General features: G+C 39.7%; 1 protein-coding gene across 3 annotated transcripts in view; it reads left to right on the plus strand.

Moving 5' to 3' along the window:
• The window catches only part of MAP3K7CL (MAP3K7 C-terminal like), a 48,516-nt gene that overhangs the window by 17,819 nt on the left and 5,551 nt on the right, over positions 1-25,146 (plus strand). For 2 of the 3 annotated variants that reach the window (XM_086412912.1, XM_086412901.1), the window contains 2 exons: positions 1,086-1,147; positions 13,647-13,762. In XM_086412912.1, coding sequence (XP_086269038.1) covers positions 1,086-1,147; positions 13,647-13,762 — 178 coding nt within the window. Of the gene's footprint in view, positions 1-1,085; positions 1,148-11,624; positions 11,734-13,646; positions 13,763-25,146 lie in introns of those variants that run through there. The other variant, XM_086412923.1, reaches the window with a different exon arrangement.

Here is a 25,146-nt window from a genome sequence, read left to right on the forward strand (position 1 = left end):
TTTATCTGTACAGAATAATAGAATGGACACCAATAGCTACTCACTACTCTAGATCCCATAACTCTTTTAAACTTTCTAGTAAGGGTCAAAACGCTTTGCTTCAAGGTCATATTATTCTTGAGAAGCACTTTCTTCTGGTTCTATGCACAGCTTTTCTTACCATGTGAATCCAACTGGCATGAATTCGTTCAGAAATTCTGCTGTAGAAAACCTTTCCTCCTGCCCAGTGAGTGCCTGCTACAATTCCCATAGTCTTTTCGTCTAAGGAGATTAGCCTTATTACAAGGACAGCAGCAGCAGATTCTTGAAGAGATTTGGGTAAGCTTATCAGGTTTCCTCTGATGCTTCTGAGAACCGCCTTTTGATCCAGCAGCACCTGCCTCTTTTTAATGTTTTTGGCTGTACTGAGTCTTCCTCGTGGCGCTTGGGCTTTCTCTAGTTGCACTGCGTGGGCTTTCTCGTTATGTCATGGGCTTAGTTGGCCCCTTTGGCATGTGGGGTCTTAATGTCTTGACCAGGGATTGAACCCACGTCCCCTGCATTGGAAGGTGGATTCTCAGCATGGGGCCACTGGGGAAGTCCCAACACCTGCCTATTGCCGCCAGCCAGTGGAGGGTAGTCAGTAGAGAGTTGTGGACTCTCCTGCATCAGCGGAGTGGGTTGTGGTAAGGGCAGAGGGCAAACCCATCAAAGCTGGCCGCCCTTGGAGTCTTTCAGGGCAGAAGTAACACTTCTCTTTTTCACTCACACGTTCTTCTGTTCTATTGCGGTTGTCCTGGCCACCTCATTATCACCTTATTAAATAAAGTACTTTCCTGCATATCATATGTTTTGGTTTTGGCTAACGTCAGAGTATTGAAAGACAAGCAGTGCTTCATTGGGGAACTACCAGACTGAGCATTTGAGGATTCTGCTTGCAAAATTTTGGGACAGAGAGAGCACAGTGTATCAAAAATGAGCAAAACTGCCTTCTGCGTTCTTTCTGTCCCTAACTGATGTTTACAGGTCCAAAGATGGTAACGGCAGGACCACTCTCCCTGGAGAAAGGGCTCTCGTAGTGAGGAATTTTTATTTTCATGTTTTAGATGATACACCACCTGAAGATGCCATTCCTCTGGTCTTCCCAGAATTAGAGCAGCAACTACAGGTAAGCATTTTTCTATAGAGTCTTTCACTTTTCCTCCTTAGTTTCATAAAATACAGTGAATGGAAAAGTCATCTAATTGGGAAAGACTGATTTGTAGACAGAGTGGAGATTTCACATCATCGAGGTCTGTATTTCTAGGACTCCAGGTCATGAACTCTCAGGTAATGTCTCTGTCTGTTTATCTGGCTATAGCACAAGCATATTAAGAACTCAGGGTATAAACAAGTTCCTATATTTAAAAAAAAATTATTTTTTTAATATAAGATTATCATATTTATTACTCATTGTTCACATTAAAATACATACTTTATCAGATATATTGCATATGTTTCACTATCTGCTCAAAATACTGTAAATCTATTTTTTAAATTTTATTTTATTTTTAAACTTTACAATATTGTATTGGTTCTGCCATATATCGAAATGAATCCGCCACAGGCATACATGCGTTCCCCATCCTGAACCCTCCTCCCTCTTCCCTCCCCGTACCATCCCTCTGGGTCCTCCCAGTGCACCAGCCCCAAGCATCCAGTATCGTGCATCGAATCTGGACTGGTGACTCGTTTCATACATGATATTATACATATTTCAAGGCATTGAATGGCATTGAATGGCAAGAATGGCATTGAAATATGTATAATATCATATAAAAATTATTTTAACTGAAGGATAATTGCTTTACAACGTTGGTTTCATTTCTGCCATATATCAGCATGAGTTAGCTATAGATGTACATATGTCCCCTCCCTCGTGAACCCCCCTCCCACCTCCCACCCTTTCCCAGCCCTCTAAGTTGTTATAGCAAGCTCCTCCTTTGAAGGCATTTTGGACGTGGGGGTGGTCTGGTGCCTGCTCTCCTTACCTGTGGGTGTTTCTGGGCCATTGCAGTTTTGGCCCATGGTGGGTTGGTGATCTAGTGATAAACTACAAGGGAGACTTGGCATGTGTGGCAAGATTCAGAATAATTTTCATTTCTCAACTCCACCCTTATCTCCTCCCAAGTTCTCTGAGAATTCTTAAAAATAGAATGTAATTATTTTAAGCTAAATCTTCTGAATACTTTATGTACTTATGGAAAACCCTAATGAACTTTTTGGCCAACCTGATATTTTGTATGCATAATTTATGGATGATCTATCAAAGATATCCTCTTTTAATACACCAGAATTATTTGGAAGGAGCTAATTTATGACACATTAATTTTCTTCAGATGATATATGATTTCAGAAAGATGACTTTAGGAAGAGGTTCTGCTGAAAACACTGGATACTGGCCTTGGGTCAGATGTTCTCTTGAGTACTTCACTTTGCAGTCACATTTAGACCAGTCTAGTAGCGGTCTGGAATCCCATTACAGATATTTGTTTAGTCACCACTTTTTTCCCTCTGAATACCAATTCTGAAAATCTTTGACAGGGGCAGGGGGTCTACCACCTCCAGTTAGTTCCCAGCTGATGTTTCTCCTTGACTTATACTTGGCAGTTTTCACATTTGTGGATGTGCCTGGTATCCTAATGCCATTTGAATTTGGGACCCCCAGACTGGAATGGCCCTTGACAGAGGTGGAAAGAACCAAGAATGAGCCCTGTGCAACCCGAGATAGGGTCCTTTTTTTGTAATCTGGAAGCACCCAGGTTGGGTCTGAAGAGTGGTGCTCCACTGCTGGGGTGGTCCCCTGAAAACGTACCCAACATGGGTATATGTTGACTAGACGTGGTGCTGACCCAACATGGGTCAACATCAGGCGTGATCAGACCTCCTGGAGAAGCCCTTACCTCATCTCTGCACAGTCCTGGGTGTCGTCCCAGCCCTCCAATAGAAAGCCTGCCAACAGAGCCATATCAATAATGTAGAGATTACTGAAGGTGGTCCAGGAGGTGGGAGGTTATGACCACACAGCTGTCAAAAGACAGCTCCATTCTCCTCTAAAATGTCTTCTGCAGCTATTATCTACAGTACCTCCTTCTTCTCCCGTCCCCATGTGGGGTCTTCCACCCAACTCTCCTGATTCCTGAGGTATAACCCCACCCCCCAGCCTCTCTTCTCATCATGGAGGACAACTCAGCCGTTCCTCTGCTTTCCAGTCTGGCACGTTCACATGACATACAGCCTCCCTTGCTTAGCTTCTGTCCTTCCGGAGGCCTGTGTATGTGCTACTCGTGGTGTAGTTGGGATTGCAAAATAATAACTCTATTTTTTTCCCCAGTCACAGCTTTTCTCCTTTATTTTACTGTTACCTCAAAGCTATTTTATTATCATAGGAGTCAGCTGAAATTAAGGAGTTAACATGTTTTGAAAATAAAAGAGTGAATGTGTGTTCAGATTCTTATTCCCCCATCAATAGTGTGGATCATGAATTCTACTCTTTTGTATTGACAATTTTTTTTCCTTTGGGAACATTAATGGTCTTCTCTGACTCGTGGATCATTCTTCACAGGATTCATAGCTCCCTTGGAAGTTATCCAGATAATTCTTCTGTTAAAGTATTGCAAGATCCATTTGAATTTTACAGCTTTAATCCCATTTGACATATACTAGAAATTAAGTCTATTTAATTATTTAATCCAATGAGACTATTTCATCTTTATTGAGCTTTAATGAATTAGTCAGTTGAGAGGCTGTCTTCTGCTTCAGGGGTTATGATACCCCCAACTTTCCAAACCCTCAGCTTTCACACCCTCAACTTTCCCACCCTAAAATATGGCATTGCTTTTTCGTCTTTTTTAAAGAGTTTTTGATGTGGAACATTTTTAAAGTCTTTACTGGATTTATTACAATATTGCTTCTGTTTTATATTTTGTTTCTTTGGCCACGAGGCACACAAGATCTTAGCTCCCTGACCACATGCCCTGAATTGGAAGGCAAAGTCTTAATTAACCACTACACCATCAGGGAAGTCCCTATAGTATTGTTTTACCACTTCATGACTAGAGAGAACGTTCCCAGCAGTACAACTAAAAGCACTTAAGTGAGGGCTTGTTTTTTGGGTGAAGGATCTGATTGAGTTTGTTATAAACATTTACCATTAGTCAAGCCATTTGGTTAGCGTTGCCTCTGTCTAAGACTGTTGTCTGTTACCTTTATTATACATTCTAGGGTATGAGTGACTAAAACATATGAAGATAAGGATTGAGAGGGGAAAGATAACACAAAGCTATATCTAAAAGCAGATTCTTATTTCCATGCTTAGCATAAGCATATAAATTTAAGCCACTCTGCAGCAGAAAGTCTCTATATTGAAAGCAATGAAAATGCTTTATGTATGAAAGGAACCATCGATTCTGTGGAGCAGGCTGTCTTTATAGTCAGTTCCTTGTGCTTTCATCACATAATAATGGCTCTTGGAATTTTACCGACCATCATAATCCTCTACAGAAGAATAAAAGTTAGGTTACAGAGGTATATGAGTGCTTTGTGGTTGTAACTGTTTGCTTGAGGATGAACTGATTCTTACTTGTCTCTGAAAAAGTGTAAGTGAAAGTTTCTGACTCTTTGTGACCCTGTGGACTGTAAACTGCTGGGCTCCTCCATCTGTGGAATTCTCCAGGCAAGAATACTGGAGTGGGTAGCAATTCCCTTCTTCAGGAAGTCTTCCCATCCCAGGCCTTCTGTACTGCAGGCAGATTCTTTACTATCTGAGCCACCAGGGAAGCCCTCAGTTCAGTTCAGTTCAGTTGCTCAGTGGTGTCCGACTCTTTGAAACCCCATGAATCGCAGCACACCAGGCCTCCCTGTCCATCACCAACTCCCAGAGTTCACTCAGACTCACGTCCATCGAGTCAGTGATGCCATCCAGCCATCTCATCCTCCGTCGTCCCCTTCTCCTCTTGCCCCCTATCCCTCGCAGCATCAGAGTCTTTTCCAATGAGTCAGCTCTTTGCATGAGGTGGCCAAAGTACTGGAGTTTCAGCTTCAGCATCATTCCCTCCAAAGAAATCCCAGGGCTGATCTCCTTCAGAATGGACTGGTTGGATCTCCTTGCAGTCCAAGGGACTCTCTAGAGCCTTATAAATATGAAAAGTAATTGATGCTAGGTGATGATTGCTAAGCCCTGCTCTCTGCATACCCTCACATTTAAATCCCACCCATGCACATTGAGTGTTACTTGGACAAGGGATGTTTTGCCACAAATGATCTCATTTGATCCTTGCAACACTTGTGTAAACTATTATGTCTCTGCTTTAAGGATGAAACATGTGAGTCAAATTTTGGTCTACATAAATTTGCTATTTCTGACTAGATCTCTGATTCTGAATCTAGGTAACATTTTTTTCTTTTCAACTGTGGCAGAACCTATGGGCTGCTTAAATTACATGGATAGGTGGAGAATGTCTGATTTGTGAGGTTGCTATACTGTGGTTGTAGAACAGACTTGTAAAATCTGTTCTGACTTTTGGATGTCCATTACACACTCTTTCATAGTTTATAAAATGCAGCTATCAACTATTTGGTAGTTACTCTACCACCAATTTGACCCCCAAGATTTTTCAGTTGCTTTGCCAAGAATCTGGACATGTTTGAGCATGTAATTCATGGTGCTTCTATTTTCACAGAAGCCAAAAAAAGCCTTGGGCAAGAATAGCAGTGACAAACATTTCTCTTGATGTCTCTATTAATGCGAAATGTTGGGCAAGAGACCTTGGGGGTAAGGTAGGTGTTAAAATGAGCAACTCTATATAGGCCTCAGCCCAGTGGCAGATGGTAGGTTGATTCTATTTTGTGTGGATTCCTTTCCTGGAACTTGGTTTCTAAATTCTTCGTGTCCATTAGGGGCAGTGTTTGGGCAGAGCTAGTTTAGACCGTACTGTCAAAAGAAAGGAGGTTCAACTCTAGGTCCACTTGTAAGAATGAATGAAAAACATGACTTTTCTTTTGGCCTCTGTTTCCTTTTATTTGAAGAAGAGGCCGTGACTGACCTCCCTCTCTTTTCTGAAGGATGGCACAATCCTTTAACAGTCCCAGGGTCTGCTCAGAACCAAATTTGTCTTATTAGTAAAATTTAACCATGTTGCTATGTTTTGGAGATTGTAGTTTGACCTATGGAAGATCCAAAGCTAAGCTTTGTGATCTTTTTTACCCTGGGAAGATTATGCTTTTATAATCAGGTGGAGGGCATGCCAACACCTAGATTGTAATAGACTTGTTAAGGGGAGTGACAACCACCGGGGTATGCACACTGGCATCAGGCTGACCTGAATTTGGACCATCGCTCCCCATCTACTAGTTTTGTAATTTGGAACATGTTATTTCCTTTTTGTAAACCTCACTTTTTTTTTTTTCAATTTCTTTCTCTTTTTTTTTTTGGCCATGCCGTGGGACATGTGGGATCTTAGTTCCCTAACCAGGGATCGAACCCACGTCCCTTGCGTTGGAAGCCCTGAGGTGTTAAACACTCGACTTCCAGGGAAGTCCCAAACCTCACTTTTTTGACCTGCAAAGTAGAGAAAATATCTCATATCATTGTGCAAATTAAATGAGATGATGAATAGATATAGCACAGTACTTGGCAAAATAATTGCTCAATTAATGTTAATTTCCTGCTTTAGTGAAATTGTTTATTGAATGAACTATTGAAGTACCAGTATCTTCATATGTGTAAAATTAAATGAGAGAAGCATCTCTTTGGATTTTTGAGTTAGGAATAGAGATGCCCTCTTCTTTAAGATATTTGGAAAACAAAGACTTTTTTTTTTTTTTTTTAAATCAAATTGAGCAATAGCTTCAGTCCCTTCTAAGGTCCTCCCATCTAATATGAGAAGACAGTAACAGGTGTCTCTGCAGTACACATTGAACTTGCTTTTTTCTCAGACAGAGTTTGGTAAGTCCAGAAACTGATGTCACCTCCACAAATAACCAATTTCTTAGCTTTGGTTGTGTACTATAGTATCTTGTTATCCTAGCAGTCTCTCCTGAAACTTCTTTTAGGTCTTGCATCAGTGTATCACTTGCTGTCTGGGAAACAAAGATGGTATAAAATGGAGGATGAGCATTCTAGGATTCTACTACAGTGCTCTTGAACATCCAGATAAAGCACTAAAAAAAGTCCTGCCATTTTCTCTCTCACACATGTATTAAAAAGTATATTACCGCTTTTTTTTTTTTGGCTGCTGTGACTACACAGAAAACATATATAGATTACTTGGAGCTTTACAATGATACCTTTATTATTATTATTTTTTGAGCAGCCCAGTTTTTAGGCTATGCATTCTCAGAAACATTTGGGATACTCGACTTATCTGTCCCTTTAATACTGCTTATGTTGATAGAATTGACCTAAATAGCCTTCATTTCAATATTATATAATATAATGTTATATTATATAAAATTTTATGTGTAATGTAAAATTTTATATGTATAACAATATATAAAATTTTATGTGTTTAATATATTGTATATATGTAATATATAATGATATAATGTGTTATGTAATGTATAAGATATGCTATAATTATTACTTAGTGATGACTTTGACCATGATGTAGATACTATGGAAATGTCAATTCTTAAAATGGTAAAAAAGATATTTACAATTCCGAGATAAAAGAGTTTTCAAATATGGCAGTTAGTCCTGACTGTGGTTTTCCACTTAGTTATAACAGATTACACTTGCTCATTTGGGGACATTGAAATGAGACAAAATTTAAACCAGACACCTTCTGTGCTACCCCCAAAATAAAGATAACACCAAGAATCAAGGAATAAATAAGAAGTCTGCTCAGCAACTGTAGAATATTTATTTCTCTAAATATATCTTCTGTATGGGAAGCTGGGAGAGGAAAATTAAATTCTTACGTTTTTTAAGTGGATGGGGCCAGTAGTATTTGAAGAAGCCAAGTAGAAAACGGAAATGCTTAAGCTGGCTTTGCCCCTTGCGGAGAGATGCTTGGCTTGGTCCGTTCCCACGGGGCTCTTTCCAGAGGACAGAGTCCATTTCGGGAGGAGCTAGCTATAAAACGATGGATAGGATGGTGTGGCTCAAGCCAGCATTCTTGGAACAGGAGCCTGTGGTTTCTCTCTTACTTCATCTTGTTAAATTGGTCCTGATGATTGGGGTGGATACCAGAGATCGTAGTGGTTCACTCACGCTGCCGTGTAATTTAAAGCCCTTGCAAACTCTATCCTTAGGCAGCGGCAGGATGAGGGAGGGGATGGGGGTGAGGAGGAACTGCCTTCTCCTGGGCTCTGACTTCATCCAAACCCCAATCTGTGTCTTGGGAAAGTGTGTTTCAACGTTCGCTTGAGACACTGTCAAGGGAAGGTCTTAATTTAGCCTTCTTAGAACTGGCTGTGTTGTGAGGAGACCAGAGACCACATATTCAGTGTATCGGAAAAGTTGTTTCTGCAGTTTTGCAGAGTTTGTGCTCTAGTGCCCAAAGAATATTTTTATGTTTTCATTTTCTTTTCTTTTTTGCAAATGATGGTATACTTGGGATTTTTTTCAAACTTAAATCTTTGATTTTATATTGGGGTATAACTGGTTGATAGTGTTGTGATTGTTTCAGGTGAACAGTGAAGGGACTCAGCCGTACATATACATGTATCCGTTCTCCCCCAAACTCCCCTCTCATCCAGGCCAGCACATAACATTGAGCAGAGTTCCCTGTGCTATACAGTAAGTCCTTGTTGGTTATCCATTTTGAATATAGCAGTGTGTACGTGACCTTCCCAAAGTCCCTAACTCAAATAGGGTATCTTTGGCTTCCATTTCTTTGAAATTCAATATTTCGTTCTTTAAATAAGAATGTGCAATACATGCATCCAAACGAAGGGAGAATTTAGGGTAACTGTGGAGAAAGTAACAAGGAAAATTGCTCTTCATGAAGCGAAAAGAAATTCAGTGTCAACATGGAGTTTACTTATTGCTTGTCCATTCCTAGCATGGGAATATAAGTATGAAAATCTCTTGACGGAGAATAGTCAAAATCAAAGAGAATTGAAATAAAAAATAAAAGTGTTATAGATACATGAGAATTTACTGTATAGCACAGAGAAACGTATTCAATATATTGTAATAACCTATAATGGAAAAGAATCTGAAAAAGAATGTATATATATGTATATGTACACTTATATAACCAAATCACTTTGCTGTATACATCCGAAACTAACACAAAATTATAAATCAACTATACTTAAAATTTTAAAAAAAGTGTTAATTATTATTCCAAGAAGTTAATAGCTGTTTTTCATCTGGTTACTACAGGCATTCTTTTACATTATTTTTTAGGTTTTTATTTCTTTTAGTGTGAGCACATGCTAAATAGTATCTTAAACCAACGTGTGACTGATTGATTCATGAGTGCCAGTAAACTGTCACCTGATGTAAGCCTACTAGTAGCTCCATTTTAAAATTGGAAACCTGATTCCTGTGCTTGAATTTTAGGAACCTATTTCCTCAGGCGAACACTTTATTCAGTGAACTCTGTTGGGTAAATATTGTCTCCTATTTTGAGGGCTTATTCGAAGGGAAGAGAGACTCACGTTTGGTGAAGGCCGTATGGTATGATGCGCACACACACACCCACATTATGCCATGAAACAGTGAGAGTGGGCTGTGTCATGCTGGGCCACACATCCCATTACTCTGTAGTTCTGTTTAATATCAGGTAAATTCCTGTTGGGATGAGAACAATATGTGCTTAGAAAACTCTTGGATTAGTTTCCTGAAATGGGGTAAATGACCAATGATGTTAAATGCCATTCCAGAGACAGTGGGTCCTGCTGACCAGAGGGCACTTCGGTTTGTCCAGCAACATTTGGGTTAGTGGTACACAGTTTCAAGTTATAAAGGGGTAGGAAATTTTAATTCCCTGGGGAGAAATTTGGGAAGGAGAGAAAGATAGGGTGTGAACAAAGTGAGTCTCAGATGGGGAATCCTGCAAGCAATGCTTGGAAGATGGGTTGGGGGCAGCAGAAGGATCTAATGACACTTTTTTTTTTTCCATTAACTGTTAAAAAAATTGTGGTAAAAACACATAACATAAATATTATCATCTTAATCAGTTTTAAGGGTACAGTTCAGTAGTGTTAAGTATATTTGTATTGTTGTGTAACCAATCATCAGAACATTTGCATCTTGCAAAACTGAAACTCTATTCTCATTAACCAATAATTCCTCATTTACACGCACCAGCCCCTGGCAACTTAAAAAGATAATTTTATAATATTGTGGTGGTTGTGCAATATCACTTCTTGCCTTGCTTAAAAAAAATCTATTTTACTCTTCAGTGCTTTTATGCAAATTGGAAGAATGTGTATTGGTGCTGAGTTACAAGTCAGGCTGGGTGAAGACAGAGCTCTTAGGCGCAGGAGATTGACATGAACCCTGGCATCATTTTACTCCCTAAAAACCCTGAACACTAAGTATTTTTGGCTTTTTAAAAAGTTAAGAAAAACGTCTTAATTGTGGGCAGACTTGAAAATATTGTGATATATAGCACGGTCAGCCTGCTGAGAGCATGTGAGGATATCGAATATATCTTGAAATGCTCCCTTTCCTCATGTCCCTTTAGCATGATTGATCATGCTACCAGGACATAAAAACATCTTCAAATTTCCCACAGTTAAAAACTGCCAACAGGGACTTCCCTGGTGGTCCAGTGGTTAATACTTCGCCTTTCAGTGCGAGGGGGTGCAAATTCAGTCCCTGGTCAGGGAACTAGATCCCATATGCCTCGTGGCCAAAAAACCAAAACATAAAACAGAAGCAATCTTGCAACAAACTCAATAAAGGCTTTTTAAATGGTTCACATAAAAGAAAATCATTTAGAATATACAATGGATTACCTGGTTCTGACTTAGCTGGTTTTTTTTCTTAAAGTCATGATAAACCAAGAAGACACATATATTTGAACAATTTAAAAATGAATCTAGGGACTTTTCTGGTGGCCCAATAGTTAAGACTCCTCGCTTCCAATGCAGGGGGCACAATTTCGATCCCTGGTCAGGGAACTAAGATTCTACATGCCAGGCATTGCAGCCACAAAGTTAAATAAATTAGTTTAAAAAAAGCTTTTAGAAAAACAATGCCAATAAAAAAAGAAGTCATGAAAACCTTGCCCCTTTAATAAAAAGCATTTCATGTTGGCAAGCCAAGGGGGAAAACAGGCCTCTCGCCTCTTAAGAAAATTATTATTTGTAATTTTCAGTGTTCCTTTTAAACCATAGCAGCAAAGGGCATTTCTCCCTTTCCGTGACTTCTCTCATCTGTATCCTCTTTGGCATGCAAGCATGGAGTCCTAGAATTTTCTGGCTGTCACATAGGTGGCTATGCTGAATTCATCGTGCGGGTACCTCCATGTGGCAGCTTATGGACTGAGCTGAATATAGTTTATGAGTGTTCAAAAGGGCAGGAAATAGGATGTGTTGAGTCTTAGGGCTTTTCAGTAGGCAAATCCTTTAACAGGGCACAGGTGATTTAATAGCAGCTTGGCAAGGGTACCCAGAGTAAATTGCTTTCATTACTCTTACTCTTACACCTGGTCATTTGCCAGTATAACAGGTGAAAATTGAGGAGAGGGTGGTGATTTCTAGGACTAGAGGAGCCAGGAGTTCTGAATGCCTTTGGCGATGGCTTTATCTCCTGGGGTGAGTTGTACTGTAATACTCCTGGGCACTACTTTGCAATTTATTTCACTATAAAAAAGCATAATTGTTCCAACAGGCTGAGTTTATGCTGTGAATGTGTCCATAGGGCGGTGAGGAAAAATACTACATAATAGAATTATTGGATGAATTTCCATAGATTAGAACACAATAGATGTTCCACATAAAGGTTAATTTCATCCACATTTACTCTGAATTTTATTTCGTTTAGAAGATCTCTACTCAGAAGGCTTCATGACAAATAGGAAGGGTTATCTTATTTATCAGTCAGATTTTATAGAATTTTGTAGAACTTTCTAGAATTTTTTTGGCATCTTGGGTGAGACTGCTAAATATGACACCCAAAGAAATCAGTTTCCTTGAAGAATATAATGAGAGGCACAAGTAGTAAGGAATTCATTATTTCTCATTTACTAATATAAAATTAGTGAGATTGTAACCTAGTCAGACACATAGCATACATATTTAAGAATACTGTGAAGAGAAGATTAGACAGAAGAGCCTGTATAACGATTAAGTGGTCTTTCTCAGGTACTGGGCTTCCCTGGTGGCTCAGATGGTAAAGAATGCAGGAGACCTGGGTTCGATCCCTGGGTTGGGAAGATCTCTGGAGAAGGGAATGGCAACTCCCTCCGGTATTCTTGCCTGGAGAATCTCAAGGACAGAGGAGCCTGGCAGGCTAGAGTCCTTGGGGTCGCAAAAGAGTCAGACACTACTGAGCGACTAACACTTTCTCAGATACTATGCAACATTTTTCTATTAAATAATTGAAAAGGGTGATTACAAACCTCTTTAAAAGAATATTAACTAGTTTTTCTCAAAGTAATGTGTTTAATAACATGCTGCTAATTAGAACTTAGAATTGCAAACTGAGGGAAAGCCAATTCTTTAAAAATAAATTCTAGAAAGAAGTCAGCATGTTGTGGTTAGAAAAACTTGTGTGCTGGCTGTTGTCCCCCTCAAGGATGGGAGAAAAGCACAGACAGGAATCCTTGTTCTCTTTGCCTGCACATGTTGTAAGCATCGTTTTATTTGGGATTTGGTCTTTCATATGGTTGGTTAATTGTTGCAAGCATTATTTCCAGGCCAGCATCATTTCTTCAGTTTGGCTTCCTTTCTTTCTTTTTATTTTTTTCTCTTGGAGTATAGTTGATGTACAATGTTGTGTTAGTTTCAAGTGTACAACAAAGTGAATCAGTTATACACACGCATCTTATTTAAGATTCTTTTCTCACAAAAGTCCTTACAGACTACTGAATAGTGTTTCCTGTGCTATACAGTAAGCACTTATTAGTTATCTATTTTATGTATAGTGATGTATGTATGTTCATCCCAGTCTCACAATTTATTCCTCCCCCTATTCTCCCCTGGTAACCACAGGTTTCTTTTCTATTTCTGTGACTCTATATATTTATTTTTTTTTGTAAGTAAGTTTATTGGACTCCTTTCTTGGAGGGCTCCTCCTCTCTACAAGTTTCATTTATGCCTCTGGGCATCAGGAATAAAAATCAAGGGGTGGTTGAAACACACAACCGAAATATTCTCTAAAGCAGAGTTTAAGATTCTTAGAATTATAGGGGACTTATTTTTCAGTGCATGGCAGGTAGCTGACCTGTCATGGGTCTCAGGGCTCTGGCCTGGGCCTGAGGGTGCCCTGGAATAACACTGGACGATGCATGTGGCAGGGGGTGGGGGGGTTGGGTGGGGGGGTTATTGGGCCACTTCTCCATTTGTAGTCAAATAGAATCAGCCAGTCCCTGTCCAGTGTGGATCAACAATGCCATTCTCCTGAAAAACCTCTTCGTCTAAAGATCACCAGGATAGCACAGTGGTTGGCAATTTATTCTGCTACAAGGAAATGGACTGATTTCTTTTCTTTTTTTTTTTTGGTGAAGCCTCTGCCGCCTTGTCATGACTCCATGGAATCCATGCAGGTGTACAAGCAGCACTGCCAGATAGCAGAAGAATACCGCGAGGTGAAAAAGGAGATCGCCCTGCTGGAGGAAAGAAAGTAAGTAGTGTGCCGCCCCCGGCTACCCTCATCCTTGACCGCTGACTGCTGCTCATGGACGGTGGACGGTAGGGGAGGACAGGCTGAGCGTGGGGGCGAGAGGGAAGGAGACAGGTGGGCAGGAGAACTTTCTGTGGTTCAGGGTTCTGTGCCTTCATCTGTGATTCTAGGAGTGATAAAGAGGAACTGTGCTGGATGAAAGAGACCGGCCAGAGGAACCAGGGCAGTGTGTCCTACTCAAAACTTAACTTTTAACGAGCATTCTTTAATTCAGGAAATCAAAGATGCTAAAATACCGCCTGGAGCCACGTGGTGTTCCCTGAGAATGTGCTCAAAGGCCCAGGGCACTTTGTCTTAGGGTGGATTTTAATTAATGCTTGAATGCTGGCATGCCTACCTCAGGTAGAGAAGCCACTGGGATGGCTCCTTGGGATAAGGTAAATGTGTTAGTTGATTAACTGTATTTTATAGCTCAATAGTCCAGTAAGTTTTCTTTTTCTTTTTTTTATCTTCACAGCTTCTATTATCATTAAAGTTCTGCTGAAGGGAGTTAGGCAGTTTATTAATTAAAGCATTCTCACTTTACCTACTCATAACTTTATGCTTCTGAATTCTCCTCCTGTTTTTATATTAAACTTTTTGCTTCGTATTGGAGTATAGCTGATTAACAATGTTGTGAGAGTTTCAGGTGGACAGCAAAGGGACTCAGCCATACATGTATCCATTTTCTTGATTGCACTAAATTCTGCCGATATCAACTCAGTGATCCCCGTTCTTTCATCCTTTCAAAGCATCAGACACTTTTTTTTCATAGCTTTGGTCAGTGTGTACTTACACATTTATTAGGGAGATCTTTTGATGGATATTTGCATCTCCTGCTAAATGGCAAGTGTCCTAAAAAGGGAGGATAGTCAGGTGTTTCCCACCATCATTTTCCTGAAGCACAATACATAGCGTGTAGATACTGAATCAAGTTTCGGTGAATGAGTGACACATAATCCAAACATATTGTGAGTCTTTAAGTTTCTGCTCTTCTTCTTCCTACTGGAGTGATACATGGTATCACAACATATTTCTATTTATACTTATATAAAGCATAATTTTTAAATGACTCTAAGGGAAACATATTTTGTTTTGAGAGATTTATGAAGCTCTCGGGACCCTTTGAAGACTCCCCAGAATGGTAGTTGGACAGGATAATATGGTGGGGAGCAGCACTGGTTTTAGGGTCGGACATCATTTATGCTAAGACCAGTTGGCATGTTGCAAATATCTTCTTACTTCCTTGAAGTGAAGTGAAGTCGCTCAGTTGTGTCCGACTCTTTGCAACCCCGTGGACTGTATCCCACCAGGCTCCTCTGTCCATGGGATTCTCCAGGCAAGAATACTGGAGTGGGTTGCCATTTCCTTCTCCAGGGGATCTTCCCAACCCAGGGATCGAACCCAGGTCTCCCACATTTCAGGCAGATGCTTTAACCTCTGAGCCACCAGGGAAGCCCTCTTACTTCCTTACTTTCCTTCAAATATAAAGTCATACCTGGACTTTTGGCTATAGGGCATTGAAAGATGCTCATGAGGAGATGAGAAACACAACTTTTCCTTTGTATGTCTGAGACTTACTTTTTGGTCTAAAGAGTTTTCACAAATTGGTTGGAATGCTTTGATTGTACATTTGCATACAATCTGAGTCCTTCAAAAAGTGTCATAAAGGAACTGAGGATGCCTATCAATAATGTAACCAGTGATGAAGTTAAGGGAGGACTTGTATTATCAGTGGCTTATAAACGATCTTCCAGTTGGTGTGTATGTGTGTGTTAACTATGGTGTTGTGATAGGAAAAAAAGCCCCAGGTAAATTATGTATTTATTTGTAAATAATAAATATTTTAGACTGAAGTTATAGTGTTATTTAAATTAGCCACATGTGTAGCTTTTTTGGGGGGGTGGCAATACAAGACTTTTCCACTAAATTATATGTTTTGTAAGTGTATATTTTTATATGCTGCATCAAAAAATACAATAGGACAACAATATGAGATCTCATAATACAATATGAGAGTGATTCATTGCTCTCTTATTGAAGCATATTCTTGCTGTTTCTGCAAAACTCATCTTATTTCCTCTCTCAAGCCTATTTGGAAGGGTTTGGAGTTTTCTTGAAATCATGATGTTATCTTTTTTTTTCTCTCTAAGTAATTCACTAGATTTTAGACAAAGACCAGATTCTTTGATTATTTTTTTCCTTTCTTTTTGGTAAAGTCTCTCAAAGTCCTTTTTATTCATTCCAGTTTCTGCCATTTGGGATTGGGACTTGTTACTTCAAATCTTGGTCAGTGTAATATTCTAACTGGTTTCCCTGCCTGTGGTTTCACGTTGCTAGAGAAAAGGACATGAAGTTCTCCGCCTAGATTGTGAGATCTGCCTCAGTATGGTCTTAGTACCTCTGCAGAATGTTTTAGCTCATTCTCGCCTATTCACTTTTCCTGCCTCAGTGCCCTTGCTCACATCAGGCTCAGTCTAGAGTCTCCTTCATTCCTCTTCATCTGTCCAAACGCTACCCTTGAAAAGAACTTAGCCTGTATCCCTCCCCAACCACCCCACCGCTTTTCCTGGGTGAAGAAAAACTTACTGGAATGATTCTTTGGGCACTTTTTGTAGGCTAGTGTTATCAGTAGTTACTCACTGACTGGGCTCAGATGGTAGAGAATCTGCCTGCAATGCAGGAGACGTGAGTTTGATCCCTGTATCATGAAGATCCCCTGGAGAAGGAAATGGCAACTCACTCCAGTATTCTTGCTTGAGAAATCCCATGGACAGAGGAGCCTACAGTCGGCTACAGTTCATGGGTCACAGAGTCAGACATGACTGAGCGACTATCACTATTACTGAACTGTATGTCCTGTCTTTCTGATTCTGTCTAGCTCCCTGCAGAGCTCGATACCCTTTAACTTCTCTTTGTATCCCAGTCACTGAATAGGGAGTTGAGCATAGGATAAAATATGAGTTGGGGTGATTTACAGTGGCCGATTATAGGAGATCGTTATATCCACCATGTAGCATTTTTTATTTGTAATTTGTATGGTCTGTATTTAAAATATGGAGTCAGTATCAGAAGTAAAGAATTGCTAAGATAAATTGTTAAAACTGGAAGTATGGTTATGTTTTATATTTGTAAAAAAATGAGCTTGATCCTACAAAGGCTTTGTGCGGTTCATGTTGTTTTTTTTTTTAACACTTTACTGAAGTGGGCTTCCCTGGTGGCTCAGATGGTAAAGCATCTGCCACAAGGAAATGGCAAACCACTCCAGTACTCTTGCCTCGAAAATTCCATGGACTGAGGAGCCTGGTAGGCGGACACGACTGAGTGACTTCACTTTCATTTTACTGAAGTAGAAATTCATTTTGCAACAGATATTCTCCTAAATGGTCTTTGTGTTTAGGCAAGATTGTTGTTCAGTTGCCAAGTTGTGTCCGACTCTTTGTGACCCCATGGACGGCAGCATGCCAGGCTTCCTTGTCCTTCACTGTCTCCTGGAGTTTGGTCAAACTCATGTCCATTGATTTGGTGATGCTATTCAACCATCCCATTCTCTGTCGTCCCCTTCTCCTCCTGACCTCAATCTTCCCCAGCTTCAGGGTCTTTTCCAGTGAGTTGGCTCTTCGAATCAGGTGGCCAGAGAATTGGAGCTTCAGCTTCAGCATCAGTTCTTCCAATGAATACTCTAATTTCCTTTAGGATTGACTGGCTTGATCTCCTTGCAGTCCAAGAGACTCTCAAGAGTCTTCTCCAACACCACAATTTGAAAACATCAATTCTTTGGCACTCAGCCTTCTTTATAGTTCAACTCTCACATTCATACATGACTACTGGAAAAACCATAGTTTTGACTAGATGGACCTTTGTTAGCAAAGTGATATCTCTGCTTTTTAATACACTGTCTAGGTTTGTCATAACTTTTCTTCCAAGGAGCAATTGTCTTTTAATTTTGTGGCTGCAGTGATTTTGGAGCCTGAGAAAATAAAATCTGTCATTATTTCCACTTTTCCCTCTGCTCTTTGCCATGAAGTGATGGAGCCGGATGCCATGATCTTAGTTTTTGGATTGTTGAATTTTAAGCCAGCTTTTTCATTCTCCTATTTCACCCTCATCAAGAGGCTCTTTAAAGGGGGAAAAAAAAAAGTCTCTTTAGTTCCTCTTTACTCTCTGCCATTAGAGGTAGTATCATCTGCATATCTGAGGTTGTTGATACTTAGTCAAAATAGAGTGGACCAAATGGATTTGACTGAAATAAATCAGCTCTTCATTTTTCAATCATTTGGATGAGCATTTCTTCCCTATATTTAATAAAATGTGACTGATTACGTTGCTTCTGGATATATCTATATCTATGACTGGATATATATACATCCAGAGAATGGATATATATGACTGAGTTCCTTTGCTGTCCACTGAAACTCTACGACATTGTTAATTGGCTATAACACCAGTACAAAATAAAGCGTTAAAAAAAAGAACAGCCACTGCGTTCAGCTGTGCAGTGAATGTTCCATACCACACTGAGAGGGGCACTGTCCATATTAACCCAGGTGTTTAAGAGAGAGTTTTTACATGTTGGAGCCATGTGGGCACAGGTTAAACTGAACTTCACTCTCGTCTCCAGAGGGGGTCTCCCTGGATCTAGTTTGAGAGACTTCACAGAGGGGAGAGAAGAGTTGATTATATATTATTTTAAATCTTGTCTGTTGGGTGGATAAAGAGAATCAAACATTTTCTAAGATTACAAACTCACAATAGGGTGAATTTAATTTAAAGAATAGTTTCTGGTTTATTGACCGGTGATATACAAACAGCTGCTTCTTACTTTCATTGGGAAGTTTTCTCTTCTCAGCTGAAAAAAAAAAGACAATTTTACTGAAAGCTTTAAAAATTTACCAATAATTCTGACAGCTTTGCAAAACTCTACTATCATTTTTGCCTGTTTTTTTCTAACCCTTTTGTATGTGAATAAATATATTTATATAAGTACAAGTATAGTAACATAAAATATATATATACTTTTTTCAATAAATATTATGAGCATTTTTATAGAACACATATAAATTTTGTGTACTAATGGAAACTCATAGAAATGAGTTTTTTTTTTTGTTGGGCTATAAACTTGAGTTGGTTATTTTGTTATTGTTTTCTTTTTGTTTCCTCTGTTTTTTTTTTCCTTGCCATTTCCTTTGTTTTTTTCCTTGACATCCTGTGGGTTAATTGAACATATTTTAGGATTCCATTTTTATCTATTTTAGTATTAAAAAAAATTTTTTTATTGTGGTATAGTTGATTTACAATAGCAAAGTAAGTCAGTTATACATATACATATATATATATTCATATATATATATATATACACACACATACATATATTCACTCTTTTTTAGATTCTTTCCTGTATAGGTCACTACAGACTTATTGAGAAGTCTGTATAGTAGTATACTGTGCTATACAGTATTGGAGAAGGAAATGGCAACCCACTCCAGTGTTCTTGCCTGGAGAATCCCAGGGACGGGGGAGCCTGGTGGGCTGCTATCTATGGGGTTGCACAGAGTCGGACACGACTGAAGTGACTTAGCAGCAGCAGTGCTATACAGTAGATCCTTATTAGCTATCTATTTTTACATATAGTAATGTGTGTATGTCAACCCAAATCTCCCATAGATATTTTATGACATTTGAAATTTATCACTGAATTGTTTGCATGTCTTAAATGTGTTTTTGAGAATTCCTTGTCAGTCCAGTGGTTAGGACTCTGCACTTCCACTTCAGGGGGCCTGGGTTCAATCCCTGTCAAGAAATTAAGATTCTGCAAGTCATTCAACACAGCAAAAAAAAAAAAAAAAAGAAAAGGTAGAGTTAAACTCTAATTAGTTCTAAAATTTAAACTTATAACAGTAAAGTTTGTAGTAAACTTAGTATTATTAAATACTAATGCTATGCTATGCTAAGTCACTTCATTCATGTCCGACTCTGTGTGACCCCATAGACGGCAGCCCACCAGGCTCCCCCGTCCCTGGGATTCTCCAGGCAAGAACACTGGAGTGGGATGCCATTTCTTTCTCCAATGCATGAAAGTGAAAAGTGAAAGTGAAGTTGCTCAGTCATGTCCAACCCTCAGGGACCCCATAGACTGCAGCCTTCCAGGCTCCTCCATCCATGGGATTTTCCAGGCAAGAGCACTGGAGTGGGGTGCCATTGCCTTCTCCGATTAAATACTAATAATACTATTATTAAATACGTATTTTTAAAATATGTTAAAAATAATAAACTTAAATTTATAATAGTAAAGTTTGCTTTGTGTTTTATCTCATTCAGAGGAGAAATCACTTGTTGCTCTATGTAAGAAAAATTGTGTTAGGTGCTGTAGTGTTTAAAAGTTTGGCTTAGAGGGGCTTCCCTGGTGGTGCAGTGGTTAAGACTCTGAGTTTCCACTCAATGCGGGGAGGGTATGGTGAGGGTTAGATCCCTGGTTGGGGAACTAATATCCCACATGTTGTGGGGTGTGGCTAGGGTGGTGGTGGTGGGAAGATTGACTTAGAATATCAGGAAAAGAGGTAAACTCTTAGAAAATTTGGGTTGAAAAATGTTATGTAACAAAAGAAACAATTCAGGGGTTTTTGGTAGACTCAGAGCTGTGCGACCATCATCACAATTTTAGAATATTTTCATCACCCCCAAAAACAAATCTGTTGCACTGAGTAGTCAGTCCCCATTCCTCTTCCTCCTGCCAGCCACTGGCAACCACTCATCTACTTTCTGACTCTGTGTGTTTGCCTATTCTGGATATTTCAGAGAAATGGAATCATGCATTTCTCATTCAGAGACGTGGTATGTGGTCTTTTGTGACGGGCTTCTCTCACTTAGTGTAATATTTTCGAAGTTCATCTGTGTTGAGGCATGTGTCAGTGCAGGCAGACCTTGGAGGTATTGCAGGTTTGGTTCTAGACCATGGGCAGTAAAGTGAACATCGCACCAGAGAGTCACACAAATTCTTTGGTTTCCCAGTGAGTATGAAAGAACCCGCCTGCAATGAGGGAGACCTGGGTTAGATCCCTGGGTTGGGAAGATCCCCTGGAAGAGGGAAAGGCTACCTACTCCAGTGATCTTGCCTGGAGAATTCCATGGACTGTAGAGTACATGGGGTCTCAAAGAGTCGGACTCGGCTGAGCAACTTTCACTTTCACCTCACTTTCATGTTTATACTATTAATCTATTAAGTATACTATGTAATCTATTAAATGTGTAGCAGCATTATGTCTAAAAAAGTACATGCGTGCATGCTAAGTTGCTTCAGTCGTGTCTGACTCTTCGTGACCCTATGGACTGTAGCCTGCCAGTCTGTCTGTGGGATTCTCCAGGCAAGAATACTGGAGTGGGTTGCCTTTCCCTTCTCCAGGGGATCTTCCTGACCCAGACACTGAACTCGCATCTCTTGCAGCTTATGCACCACAGGTGAATTCTTTACTGCTGAGCCCCCAGGGAAACCCAAAAAAGTACATATCTTAATATAAAAACACTTTATTGCTAATAAATGCTAACCTTCATAAAATAGTGGTCTTTTTACATAATAACATCAAAGATCATGGATCACAGGTTACCATTACAAATACAGTAATAATGAAAAAGCTTGAAATATTTTGAGAATTTCCAAAATGTAATAGAGAGACACAAAATGAGCAAATGTTAAAAAAAAAAAGAAAAGCAAAATACAGTATCTGTGAAGCACAATAAAGCAAAGTGCAATAAAATGAGATACAACTGTGTTTTATTTCTTTTTATTGTCAAATAATGTTCCACTGTACGGTTATACCACGTTTATTTATCCATTGGTCAGTTGATGGACCTTTGGATTCTTTGAAGTTTTGGCTATTATGAATAATGCTGCTACAAACATTCATGTAAAAGTGTTTGTGGGTATGTATCTTTTCCGTTCACTTTTACTAGGAGGAGAATTGCTGGGTCCTGTGATAGTCCCACGTGTAACCTTCTGAAGTGAAAGTCACTTAGTCGTGTCCGACTCTTTGTGGCCCCATGGACTATACAGTCTGTGGAATTCTCCAGGCCAGAATACTGGAGTGGGTAGCCTTTCCCTTCCCCAGGGGATCTTCCCAACTCAGAGGTTGAATCCAGGTCTTCGGCATTGCAGGAGGATTCTTTACCAGCTGAGCCACAAGGGAAGCCCCATAACCTTCTGAGGGGCTGCCAGACTGTTTCTGAAATGGCTACACCATTTTATATTCCCATTAGAAACGTATGAACGATCCAATTTCTCCACATCTTTGCCAACGCTTATTATGTCTTTTTGGTTATAGTCATGCTACTGCTGCTGCTAAGTCGCTTCAGTCGTGTCCGACTCTGTGCGACCCCATAGACGGCAGCCCACCAGGCTCCCCTGTCCCGGGGATTCTCAAGGCAAGAACACTGGAGTGGGTTGCCATTTCTTTCTCCAATGCATGAGAGTGAAAAGTGAAAGTGAAGTTGCTCAGCCGTGTCCGACTCCTAGCGATCCCATGGACTGCAGCCTACCAGGCTCCTCCATCCATGGGATTTTCCAGGCAAGAGTACTGGAGTGGGGTGCCATTGCCTTCTCCGTATAGTCATACTAGTGGCTATAAAATGATGTTTCTTTGTGGTTTTGATTTACACTTCCCTGATAGCTAAAAATGTTGAACATCTTTTCATGTGCTTTGTGACATTTCTATGACGTCTTGGAGAAATGTCTATTTGGATCCTTTGCCCACTTTTAAATTGAGTTGTCTTTTTATTATTGAGTTAAAAAAAAAGGATATATAATTTTAATGGCAAAACTTTAGAAAAGGGTTTTCATAGGGGGAATACCACAATTAACATCTGATCAGCAGTTCTTGTCTTTTTTTTTTTGCTGCTCTGCATGGCATGTGGGATCTTAGTTCCCCAACCAAAGATCAAACCCACACCCCTTGCACTGGAAGTGCAGTGTCTTAACTGCTGGATCACCAAGGAAGTCCCTTCACATCTTTTTAAAGTGTTTAAAATGATGCTTGAGGGAGCAATATCTCACTTGAGGAGAATATATTGGGATGGAGGAAAATGGAGTGTAAGCAATTTGTAAAGTCAGTTTAGAAACAGCCCTATTTTGATTTGTTTTTAGTTATGGTATTTAATTTGTTTTGAAATTTCCAGCAGCAAGAGGTTTTTCTATCTCACCAGAAACATTCATTTCTTTGTGATATTCCTGTGTTACATTTTGGAACTCAGAGGTTTTTAACCTGTGTTCTGGGGAAACTCTCAAAGACGGGACAAAGAGGGTGAGGGGCAGGGAAGGGCCAGATGGTGGAAGTTCAGTTTTATGTGTTTCACTTGCTTGACTTCAGGGAAGTTTTCTTCCCACAGTACCACAGTTAGCAAACGTTGAAAACCAAACCTCGCTTTTTTTCATTCCCAGCATATTTTCCTGAAGTATTTACACAGCCCTCAGAAAGTAGGTTTTCAGGGTTATAAAGAAACAGTGAATGAGGATATTTCTCCACAAGTGTTTGCAGGGTATGTAGTAATGAGGGAACGAAATCTGACCCTCTTTCCTAAGATGTCTAATACAGATAAGATGGTTTTTGGTAAGTTGTAGGATTTGTGTTCGTTTTCCAACAGGGGAGATACACTTCTGAGACTAACTAAGCAATCGAGAATGGAGGACAGGGCTTGGTTTGCAATAGGATTTCAACAAATATGTGTTGCGTGAATGAGTAGAAGGGCCAAAGAAGTGTCTTGACTCTTCACTTTGCTCCGAGAGGCAGAGATGTGGTCAAGGGGATTCTTTCATTTTAGGACTGAGCTTTATGTGAAATCCCAGTATCCCAGATTTCATCAGACTACAAGGTTACACTTTCCACTGGTGCCCCAGTCATAAAGATTTGGGCCTTTAAAGAATCCTCCTACAAACGCAGGAGATGCAGGAGATGTGGGATCAATCCCTGGGTCAGGAAGACACCCTTGGAGAAGGAAATGGCAACCCACTCCAGTACTCTTGCCTGGGAAATCCCATGGACAGAGGCACCTGGCAGGCTACAGTCCATGGGATTGAAAAGAATCCAACTGGACTTAGATACTCAACAGCAAAGTGCACATATCTTTCGAGAATCACTAACAGTGCAGTCTAAATCTTTATTTAAACTAAAAGTCTCCCCATGATAGAGATAGTATTGTATTACTTTATTATCTAAAATTAATACTTTAGCTCCTAGGGGCTAACCTGCCAGGATTTTCTTTTCCAAATAAAAATGTTTAGTCAGCTTTGAAAGTTCGAAGAGCCATAGTAGTGGTCTTCACAGAAGCAGAGAAATATTTGTCCTAATGATGAATCTATTTCCAACCTCCTATAAGATAAAGAATATCCTTCATTTTGGAATTACTTTACAGAAAGTCTTCAAGTTTTTTCTACCAACTCACTAGGATTTCCCCTTTTCCTATTTGTTTTAGCAAATAAAACCTTTGCCAAGCATGCAGCTTAGGATGGAGACAATAGGTGATCTCTGGTGCAGCCAAGGTTATGACCTTTTCACTGTTGAGGTACCTCATGTGGAAAACTGTGTTACAGGTTCTTGACATCAGAAATAAGATTCCTGTGATGATGGTCTTCTGCACCTTTATCAAACTCTTTTGAAGGGAATGATAGAAATGATAAATAAGAAATCAAAGCAAGACCCTATCTAGTCAGTTATACATATTGACTTGTTCTTCAGATCATCTATTTATGATTATCTTTGTAGCTTGATGTGCCAGGATTTAATTATGAATTGCTAATGGATGAACATCAATTTGTCTATATAAATGGGAGACCTGGGTTCGATCCCTGGGTTGGGAAGATCCCCTGGCAGAAGGCATGGCAACCCACTTCAGTATTCTTACCGGCAGAATCCCCATGGACAGAGGAACCTGGCGGGCTACAGTCTATGGGGTCACAAAGAGTCAGACATGACTGAGCGACTAAGCACAGCACAGCACAATGGATGAGCATCAACTTGTCTATATAACTAGGTCTTGGACAGGAGGTAACAGATGTTTTGACAGTATTCATTAAATAGATGTATAACTGCTTATCAAATACATGAAACTAATTTAGAAATCTATCAATCGAGTCTTCTTGATTCCAGTAAGGAATAAATTATTATTGACTTTCTCCGACTCAAGAAGATTGGATTAGACAATCACGACCATTCCTTTTAGTTGTAAAATCTGTGATTTTGTGATTTATTTTCCCTACCAGTTAAAACTGGTAATGAATGTCCTCAGGAGTTTTAAACAAGATCAGATATGGAACCTGGACAGTAGCCACTGTTTGTGTGACACAGTTAATTTGAAGAGAT

This window comes from Bos grunniens, chromosome 1, assembly GCF_055505025.1.
Source record: "Bos grunniens cultivar Pamir isolate PY7600 chromosome 1, Bosgru_T2T1.0, whole genome shotgun sequence".
Classification (NCBI taxonomy): domain Eukaryota; kingdom Metazoa; phylum Chordata; class Mammalia; order Artiodactyla; family Bovidae; genus Bos; species Bos grunniens.